This window comes from Oncorhynchus gorbuscha, linkage group LG18, assembly GCF_021184085.1.
Source record: "Oncorhynchus gorbuscha isolate QuinsamMale2020 ecotype Even-year linkage group LG18, OgorEven_v1.0, whole genome shotgun sequence".
In the NCBI taxonomy this organism is placed as follows: domain Eukaryota; kingdom Metazoa; phylum Chordata; class Actinopteri; order Salmoniformes; family Salmonidae; genus Oncorhynchus; species Oncorhynchus gorbuscha.
The window spans coordinates 73105935-73117153 of NC_060190.1; the positions used below are offsets into that span (position 1 = coordinate 73105935).

Here is an 11219-nt window from a genome sequence, read left to right on the forward strand (position 1 = left end):
TCACTCTGACTGTCCTGTCTCGTCTTCTCTTTACTTTACATTACATCACTCTGACTGTCCTGTCTCGTCTTCTCTTTACATTACATCACTCTGACTGTCCTGTCTTGTCTTCTCTTTACATTACATCCCTCTGACTGTCCTGTCTCATCTTCTCTTTACATTACATCACTCTGACTGTCCTGTCTCGTCTTCTCTTTACTTTACATTACATCACTCTGACTGTCCTGTCTCGTCTTCTCTTTACATTACATCCCTCTGACTGTCCTGTCTCGTCTTCTCTTTACATTACACCACTCTGACTGTTCTGTCTCGTCTTCTCTTTACATTACATCACTCTAACTGTCCTGTCTTGTCTTCTCTTTACATTACATCCCTCTGACTGTCCTGTCTCGTCTTCTCTTTACATTACATCACTCTGACTGTCCTGTCTCATCTTCTCTTTACATTACATTACATCACTCTGACTGTCCTGTCTCATCTTCTCTTTACATTACATCACTCTGACTGTCCTGTCTCGTCTTCTCTTTACATTACATCACTCTGACTGTCCTGTCTCATCTTCTCTTTACATTACATCACTCTGACTGTCCTGTCTCATCTTCTCTTTACATTACATCACTCTGACTGTCCTGTCTCGTCTTCTCTTTACATTACATCACTCTGACTGTCCTGTCTCGTCTTCTCTTTACATTACATCACTCTGACTGTCCTGTCTCATCTTCTCTTTACATTACATCACTCTGACTGTCCTGTCTCATCTTCTCTGTACTTTACATCACTCTGACTGTCCTGTCTCATCTTCTCTTTACATTACATCACTCTGACTGTCCTGTCTCATCTTCTCTTTACATTACATCACTCTGACTGTCCTGTCTCATCTTCTCTGTACTTTACATCACTCTGACTGTCCTGTCTCATCTTCTCTTTACATTACATCACTCTGACTGTCCTGTCTCATCTTCTCTGTACTTTACATCACTCTGACTGTCCTGTCTCATCTTCTCTTTACATTACATCACTCTGACTGTCCTGTCTCATCTTCTCTGTACTTTACATCACTCTGACTGTCCTGTCTCATCTTCTCTTTACATTACATCACTCTGACTGTCCTGTCTCATCTTCTCTTTACATTACATCACTCTGACTGTCCTGTCTCATCTTCTCTGTACTTTACATCACTCTGACTGTCCTGTCTCATCTTCTCTTTACATTACATCACTCTGACTGTCCTGTCTCATCTTCTCTGTACTTTACATACCTCTGACTGTCCTGTCTCGTCTTCTCTTTACTTTACATCCCTCTGACTGTCCTGTCTCGTCTTCTCTTAACATTACATCACTCTCACTGTCCTGTCTCGTCTTCTCTTTACTTTACTTTACATTACATCACTCTGACTGTCCTGTCTAGTCTTATCTTCACTGTACATTACATCACTCTGACTGTCCTGTCTTGTCTTCTCTTTACATTACATCACTCTGACTGTCCTGTCTCGTCTTCTCTTCACTTTACATTACATCCCTCTGACTGTCCTGTCTCGTCTTCTCTTTACATTACATCACTCTGACTGTCCTGTCTCGTCTTCTCTTTACCTTACATTACATCACTCTGACTGTCCTGTCTTGTCTTCTCTTTACATTACATCACTCTGACTGTCCTGTCTTGTCTTCTCTTTACATTACATCACTCTGACTGTCCTGTCTCGTCTTCTCTTCACTTTACATTACATCCCTCTGACTGTCCTGTCTCGTCTTCTCTTTACATTACATCACTCTGACTGTCCTGTCTCGTCTTCTCTTTACATTACATCACTCTGACTGTCCTGTCTCGTCTTCTCTTTACATTACATCCCTCTGACTGTCCTGTCTCGTCTTCTCTTTACTTTACATTACATCACTCTGACTCGTCTTCTCTTTACATTATATCACTCTGACTGTCCTGTCTTGTCTTCTCTTTACTTTACATTACATCACTCTGACTGTCCTGTCTCGTCTTCTCTTTACATTACATCCCTCTGACTGTCCTGTCTCGTCTTCTCTTTACATTACACCACTCTGACTGTCCTGTCTCGTCTTCTCTTTACATTACATCACTCTGACTGTCCTGTCTCGTCTTCTCTTTACATTACATCACTCTGACTGTCCTGTCTCGTCTTCTCTTTACATTACATCACTCTGACTGTCCTGTCTCGTCTTCTCTTTACATTACACCACTCTGACTGTCCTGTCTTGTCTTCTCTTTACTTTACATTACATCACTCTGACTGTCCTGTCTTGTCTTCTCTTTACATTACATCCCTATGACTGTCCTGTCTCGTCTTCTCTTTACTTTACATTACATCTGCCTGTGATTGAACTCAACGGGGAAAATCTTGTAGGATAATCCTGCCAATGTCCAGAGCAGACATCAAGTTCTCTCTTTCACAGTTCTTCATATCATTTTTTTAAACACAGTCTAACTTTTTTTTATTTTAAAGTGTTAAACAATGACTATAACAGTATGACTAGATCATTTAAAACGGACATGTCATGTGGGATATGCCAACTGTCCATGTCCCCAGACCAGACATCAGACAGCCTATTCTCTAGATAATGTATAATTATATATACGGAATTAGGGACTATTAATGAAGTACATAGAAAACATAATGAAGTACATAGAAAACATAATGAAGTACATAGAAAACATAATGAAGTACATAGAAAACATAATGAAGTACATAGAAAACATAATGAAGTACATAGAAAACATAATGAAGTACATAGAAAACATAATGAAGTACATAGAAAACATAATGAAGTACATAGAAAACATAATGAAGTACATAGAAAACATAATGAAGTACATAGAAAACAATGAAGTACATAGAAAACATAATGAAGTACATAGAAAACATAATGAAGTACATAGAAAACATAATGAAGTACATAGAAAACAATGAAGTACATAGAAAACATAATGAAGTACATAGAAAACAATGAAGTACATAGAAAACATAATGAAGTACATAGAAAATAAAAGGTCATTTTGTCTCTTTGTTTCTGTTCATCATCGTTACACCTCACTCTGTCTCTGTTCCCCAGCAGGTCAGAGGTCAGACAGCAGGGCCTTGGAGGACTTGGCCCACTATGACTTCCTGGTTCAGTTGAGAAAGGCATCCTCCCACCAACCTGCCTCACACCACTACCAGCACCACAACCACCTGCCCCCCAACGGCAGAAGCCCTGCCCCAGCCATGTACCACACTGGCAGTCTGCGCCTCCATGATGACCTCCCTCCCGTCTGGTCTGTTGGGGCTCGGTGCTCATCTGAGAGACCAGGTAGGTTATGGATATTGCATCCTTATAAACACACCTTGCATTTCCACAAATCTCTGTTGCCCACAAGGCTAATATGAGTAGAATATTTGTAGTTACATTTACAACATCCGTGGAGCTACTGTCAGAATTGCAGGGAATACATCCTTATGTCATTAACAGCCAGATAGATGGATTCCTCGATGGCTGTTGACTACAGTTTGAATCATTGACATTGTGTTTCTTAAACTTTTTGTTTCTGAATGAATTTATTGAATTTTATTGTCCTCTATCTGGCTATGTGTGTCCTAGACGGCGTCCCTTTAAATCTACCGGCTTGCCCGTTCTGCCAGCATACCTTCCACCGCGGAGAGTCCCTACGTGAGCACATCAGGTTTTGTCACGAGCGGGACGGGGGACACTATAGAGCTCAGATGGAACGACACATTGGACTGCACAGTCAGGTACATGGCAAGGGGACACACTGGACGAAATATAAAATATTTTGGAGTCCACCTACTACAAGGTGCTACTCTTTCGGAAGGTTTTTCAAGGCGGATATGACCAGCAATCTAATGACTCCAAAAAAGCATGATGTCAGAGAGATTCAGAAAGTGTTCAGACTCCTCCCCTTTTGTTACGTTACAGCCTTGTTCTAAAAAGGATTAATTGTTTTTCCCCTCGTCAATCTACACACAATACCCCATAATGACATCACAATACCCCATAATGACATCACAATACCCCATAATGACATCACAATACCCCATAATGACATCACAATAACCCATAATGACATCACAATACCCCATAATAACATCACAATACCCCATAATGACATCACAATACCCCATAATAACATCACAATACCCCATAATGACATCACAATACCCCATAATGACATCACAATACCCCATAATGACATCACAATACCCCATAATGATATCACAATACCCCATAATGACATCACAATACCCCATAATGACATCACAATACCCCATAATGACATCACAATACCCCATAATAACATCACAATACCTCATAATGAGGTCACAATACCTCATAATGACAAAGCAAAAAAAATGGAATATCACATTTACATAAGACCCTTTACTCAGTACTTTGTTGAAGCACCTTTGGCAGCGATTACAGTTTCAAGTCTTCTTGGGTATAAGGCTACAAGCTTGGAACACCTGTATTTGAGGAGTTTCTCCCATTCTTCTCTGCAGATCCTCTCAAACTCTGTCAGGTTGGATGAGGAGCGTCGCTGCACAACTATTTTCAGGTCTCTCCAGAGATGTTCGATCAAGTTCAAGTCCGGGCTCTGACTGGGCTACTCAAAGACATTCAGTCTGGGGTCCTTAACGCTCTGGAGCAGGTTTTCATCAATGATCTCTCTGTAGTTGGCTCCGTTCATCTTTCCCTCGACCCTGACTAGTCTCCCAGTCCCTGCCGCTGAAAAACATCTCCACAGCATGATGCTGTCACCACCATGCTTCACTGTAGGGATGGTGCCAGGTTTCATTCAGGCCAAAGTGTTCAATCTTGGTTTCATCAGACCAGAGAATCTTGTTTCTCATGGTCTGAGTCTTTTAGGTGCCTTTTGGCAAACTTCAAGCGGGCTGTCATGTGCATTTTACTGAAGAGTTGCTTCTGTCTGGCCACTCTACCACAAAGGCCTAATTGGTGGAGTGCTGCAGAGATGGTTGTCCTTCTGGAAGATTCTCCCATCTCCATAGAGGAACCCTGGAGCTCTGTCAGAGTGACCATCAGGTTCTTGGTCACCTCCCTGACCAAGGCCCCTTTCCCCCGATTGCTCAGTTTGGCCGGGAGGCCAGGGGGCCTGCCTCCAGACTCTAGGATGAGTCTTGGTGGTTCCAAACATTTAAGAATGATGGAGGCCACTGTGTTCTTGTGGGCCTTCAATACTGCAGAAATGTTTTGGTACCCTTCCCCATATCTGTGCATCGACACAATCCTGTCTCTGAGCTCTACAGACATTTCCTTAGACCTCATGGCTTGGTTTTTGCTCTGACATGCACTGTCAATTCTGGGACATTATATAGACAGGTGTGTGCCTTTCCAAATCATGTCCAATCAATTGAAATTTACCACAGGTGGACACCAATCAAGTTGTAGAAACATCTCCAAGATGATCAATGAAAACAGGATGCTCTTGAGCTTCATTTTGCGTCTCATAGCAACGGGTCTGAATACTTATGTAAATAAGGTATTTCTGTATAGTTTTTTTCTTTATACATTTGCACACAAAAAAATAATCTGTTTTTGTTTGTCATTATGGGGTATTGTGATGTCATTATGGGGTATTGTGATGTCATTATGGGGTATTGTGATGTCATTATGGGGTATTGTGATGTCATTATGGGGTATTGTGGTGTCATTGTGGGGTGTTGTGTGTAGATTGATGAGGAACATGTTTTATTTAATCAATTTTAGAATAAGGCTGTAACGTAACAAAATGTGTAAAAAGTCAAGGGGTCTGAATACTTTCCAAATGCACTGTAGTTTGACTGTAGAAAAGGCATGATATGCAATCTCAGAGTTGACTCTCAATCTCCTGTTGACCAGAAGTGATTTGACTGAATGCGTGTTTGTGATTGGTGCAGCACATTGACCATGGTGCGGAGAGCAGGAAGTTCAAGTGTTTTCAGTGCGGGAAATCCTTCAAGTACAAACACCACCTCAAAGAGCACCTCCGCATCCACAGTGGTAATTTAACCTTTTCTTACATTAAATATTCCAAATGAATTTGATTGGTTTTATGTTAAAGCAATAAGACATGAGAACCCATGGTAATTAATACACGACTAAGGGTTGTTCTTAGGCACGACGCGAAGCATCTTCAACTGAGGTTCCGTGTCTGTGCTTCCTTCTTTAGGTGAGAAACCGTATGAATGTTCCAACTGCAAGAAGCGCTTCTCTCACTCTGGCTCCTACAGCTCACACCTCAGCAGTAAGAAGTGCTTGACAGGGGGAGGAGGAGGAGGAGGAGGAGGAGGAGGAGGAGGGGGACGTAGAGGTGGAGGGGAGAGCTATAACAACAGACATAGCCAGGGGACCTACCAGTCCTCTCCTGCATCACCCTCAGCAGGAAGCAGTAGGAACAGCAGTGGAAAGGGCTCTCCCTACCTTCCTCACACACAGAAGCGTCAGTCACCAATGGGCTTAGAGAGGGAGCTGTACCCCCCTGGGGACCAGAGCACGGGGGTCCTCCAGGGCCGGGAGCTAGGCAGGCTGTGGGACCCCCCAGCGGAGTTCTCCCTCCGGGACAACGTGTTCAAGGGCACCAACCTGCTTCCGTACCTCCATACCAGCGCCGGGGGAAAGTTTGAGCAGATGCTGCAGGAGATGTTTGACAGGGAGGAGGGAGATGTAGGCTCGCCCACGGAGGAGGGAGATGTAGGCTCACCCAGGGAGGAGGGGAGACTGGGGATTCACAACGGAGGGCGAGACAGGAAGGCAGATGATCCAAAGCAGCTGAAACGCAACCGAACCGGCTCGGGTGAAGGGTACAGGGGTGGAGGTGGGGTGACATGCCACTGGTGCTCCCAGCTCTTCCCCAGCCCTGCCGTGTTACTGCAGCATGAGCGCTACCTCTGTAAGGTGAACCGGCAGGCCATGGAGGTGCCTGAAGTTCCTCGCAGCAAAGACCACCTCTCTCCCCTCTACTTCTCCTCCAGAACCCCTCTCCAGCCTCCCCCATCAGACAACATCAATAAAACCTCAATGATGGCTAACGGTTTCTCCAAAGATAAGTCTCCTCTCCAGAGGCCCTACTGGCACTCTGTCCCTCAGGAGCTGCTAGTCGCCATGCACTCCCCCCTACAGCCCCGCCCAGACTTACTATCCATGAGATCCTATTGGTCTAGCCAGGAGAGTGGCAGGAGTGGCGGCAGCCCCGGCCAACCAGCACCAACTAGCCCTACTACAGACATGTCCTCACTGCAACCAATAGGACCATTACCCTCTCCAGAGATCGACTCGCCCCTCTGCCTGGACCTTTCCTCCACCACTCTCACCCCTCATTGGAGTCGAACCATCCCCCAAGGAAGGACCGCCGGGTCGGGTAGCTCCCAGAATGACCAACCCCTGGATCTCTCCCTCCCCAAGCCCCAGGAGGGGAAAGTCCTGGAGGACAGCATGCCCAGTAATGGACACCCTCGTCTGGGAGAAAAGAGAGAGAAGACCGACAGAGAGCCAGCAGAGAACCAGCAGCTCCACCGGAGGCTGAGTCTCAGTCTACCTTGGCAACAGGTGTGGGACAGGAGGGGTATTATTTATGTCTGGCTGTGTGCTGTTTGTTTTCTACTGTGTTTCTATACAGTGCATGTATGTGCAATGTGTGATCTGTGGTAAGATTTGACTCGTTTAGGACAATAAACGCTAATATAAACCAATCTAAATCTCATCAGCATCAAGGCGTCTACAGTGGCGTTCCGATGTTCGAGGGCTCCGTCTACAGTGCATACCCTCTGTTTAACCCCATGATGCCTGCTGGGCTAGCTGGCTCAGGACATGACGTGGTCCCCTCACTGCCCCTCAGTCACCGATTTCTCTCCCCTATGGTCTACATGATGGAGTCGGACACAGATGCCGTGCTGAAGAGGATCCGTCAGGAGAGACAAGCCATCATGGTAAGAACAACAGTTCCCTTATATGTTATAAAGATATATATATATATATATATATATATATATATATATATATATATATATATATATATATATATATATATATATATATATATAAAGTATAAAGTTTATTTCAATTCGATCGCAGAGAAAGACATTTTTCAAATGTATTTCACAGGAATGAACTGTAACTAGAGAGAAACCAACACTGACATCCCCTGAACAGACCCAGATCAGAACCCCCTAACCATTAGTATTGTGAATGTCCCCCCCTCCCAGGGTGAGGTGATGGATTGCGGGGGTCTGGACTACCCCTCTCTGATGGAGGAGGGAGGAGAGGGAGAAGGGGGACCAGGGAGGAAGAGACTGAAGAAGACAGACGACGGCCTGTACGCCTGCGACATCTGTGACAAGACCTTCCAGAAAAGCAGCTCTCTGCTCCGACACAAGTATGAGCACACAGGTATACGCAGTGACATTTCTTTAAAAAAAAAATTATAATATTTTTTTTTTACCCCCTTTTCCCCCCAATTTCGTGGTATCCAATTGTTAGTCGTTACTATCTTGTCTCATCGCTACAACTCCCATACGGGCTCGGGAGAGACGAAGGTCGAAAGCCTCCGAAACACAGCGCGCATCCAACCCGGAAGCCAACCGCACCAATGTGTGGGAGGAAACACCGTGTACCTGGTGACCTGGTTAGCACGCACTTCGCCCGGGACACGCCACAGGAGTCGCTGGTGCGCGATGAGACAAGGATATCCCTACCGGCCAAACCCTCCCTAACCCGGACGACGCTAGGCCAATTGACGCAGTGACATTTATAGAAATGATGAAGCATAATAAATTATACTAAGAGCTCTATTTACACATTCCACGATAGAAATGTAACGGTAATTAAACGGGCCGACATACGCAACGTTTACCGTGAATGCAGTTCTCCGCAAAACCACGGGAACATTGCCTCACACTGTAAGGCTAAACCTCTGCAATGTGGATTGAATTAGAACCCTTTTAGTAAGGTTATGGGGAGACAACCGGATAGTATGACCATGGCTTTTAGGGATAATCTCTGTCTTTTGAAAGCTACTGTACAGATGGATTGAGCACGTTTCTGTTCTGATATAATCACACAGGTAAACGTCCCCACAAGTGTCAGATCTGCAGGAAGGCCTTCAAGCATAAGCACCATCTGATGGAGCACAGTCGCCTGCACTCTGGAGAGAAGCCCTATGAGTGTGATAAGTGTGGCAAGAGGTTCTCCCACTCTGGCTCATACTCCCAACACATGAACCATCGATATGCCTACTGTAGCAGGGACCAGGAACAGGAAGGGGTCGAGGAGCCTCCTCTTACCCCAGGAGGGTCCACCGATCTGGGCCATGTTTCCGGGGGCACCCCCTTCTCCATGGAGTACACCCCAATGTTTCTCAGTGATGCCAGTCTGGACGGGGGGATAGGAGGGAGAGCACATGAAGAGGAGGAGGAAGAGGAGGAGGAAGAGAAGGACGAGACAGACAAAACTAAAGGTGGCCATATGAAGGAAGCTTGTACTTTGTCAGGGTCTGGTGAAGGGTTAGGGTTGGAGCTGTGCTCTAGCCCTGTGGAGAATGAGAGAGACAGACAGCATGTCCACAGAGACAATGGAGAAGGAGAGAATTCCAGTCTACAGACTTACAGACTTGAAAACAACAATCACTGGGACAGAGATGCGTTGGAACAAAATGGAGACCAGAACACAGGCACATACGAGTTGAGCCCAGAAGCTCCACTGTCACAATGACAACAGCGGACAAGTAAACCGATGCATCTAGCTACAAACATTTAACATTTTAGTCATTTACTAGACACTCTTATCCAGAGCAACTTACAGTTAGTGTATTAATCTTTAGATCATATCGAGTACATTTTCCCCTCAATAAAGTAGCTATCAGCAAAGTCACTGCTAATGGGGAAAAGAGATGTGCCTTTTTTTTTTGGTGTGTGTGTGTGGGGGGGGGGGTTCAGAGGCAGATTGAGAGTCTTGTGAAAATACTTTTTTTTTGAACATGCGCTGTTCAAAATGAAGCAAAACCTACACTGTACAAAGCCATATGAACACAGCCAAACTAAGGACCACTTGAACAGATGTCATCAATACAGTAGACAGTACGAGGAATGGTATGATATCCACTCTGATCAGTATGTGAGAAGCCACAGTATTGACCCCTACACATCTGTCACAACAGCTATCAGTTGACTGCTTCCTGCTTGTGACTGGTTGAAGGAGTTTGTGTGGTTCCGTAACAAGCAGTGTTGTTCAATTTGTTTCCAGTTGCCTTTATCAGTGTAAATAATTATTCTTTATTTGCCAGTATAAGTATTCATTTTTTAAAGGTTTTAAGGTTTTATATTTGTTTACATCATATTCTCCAAAGAACAACAGGACTCTGTTGTTTGTTAAAACAAATGTATAAGCAATAAATAGTAACTATTATTCAAATTATAATAAAGGATTAAAGATACATTATTTTGTGCCAAAGCCACAAATTTGTTTCAGGATATATCTGTTATGACTGTGGTCAAGCTGTGGATTAATTATGGGCATTAGTATGGAGATAGATTAGTGCCAAAAATGATACAATGACCAAAATTAACGGCAATACATAGCCGTACAAATACAGATTTACCTTGGGGTTTCCATGGTGACTAACGCATGTCTAATACAGTATCTAATTCGTGGAAGGCCGAGTGTGTGTGAATTTTATCTTTTCCCCTTTGTACTGGATTGATATATTAAGGTTAGGTGATTGATTAGTTAAGAAGCCTCACCTGGTTGTTTAGGTCTGAGTCACTAGCCACTAGTCACTAGCCACTAGTCACTAGACATTAGCCACTAGCCACTAGTCACTAGTCATTAGCCACTAGTCACTAGTCACTAGCCACTAGTCACTAGCCACTAGCCACTAGCCACTAGTCACTAGCCACTAGCCACTAGTCATTAGCCACTAGTCACTAGCCACTAGTCACTAGCCACTAGTCACTAGTCACTAGTCACTAGCCACTAGCCACTAGTCACTAGCCACTAGTCACTAGTCACTAGCCACTAGCCACTAGTCATTAGCCACTAGTCACTAGCCACTAGTCAATAGTCACTAGCCACTAGCCACTAGTCACTAGCCACTAGTCACTAGCCACTAGTCACTAGTCACTAGCCACTAGTCACTAGTCACTAGCCACTAGCCACTAGCCACTAGTCACTAGCCACTAGCCACTAGCCACTAGTCACTAGCCA

General features: G+C 44.4%; 1 protein-coding gene across 1 annotated transcript in view; it reads left to right on the plus strand.

The window, feature by feature from the left end:
• LOC124003908 (zinc finger E-box-binding homeobox 2-like) overlaps nucleotides 1–9907 on the plus strand; it is an 81178-nt gene extending 71271 nt beyond the window's left edge. Inside the window, exons 3-9 of the mRNA XM_046312552.1 lie at nucleotides 3081–3317; nucleotides 3606–3757; nucleotides 5921–6023; nucleotides 6193–7568; nucleotides 7727–7948; nucleotides 8225–8408; nucleotides 9082–9907. Coding sequence (XP_046168508.1) covers nucleotides 3081–3317; nucleotides 3606–3757; nucleotides 5921–6023; nucleotides 6193–7568; nucleotides 7727–7948; nucleotides 8225–8408; nucleotides 9082–9728 — 2921 coding nt within the window. The 3' untranslated portion in view covers nucleotides 9729–9907. The remainder of the gene's footprint in view (nucleotides 1–3080; nucleotides 3318–3605; nucleotides 3758–5920; nucleotides 6024–6192; nucleotides 7569–7726; nucleotides 7949–8224; nucleotides 8409–9081) is intronic.
• The last annotated feature ends 1312 nt before the right edge of the window (nucleotides 9908–11219 follow it).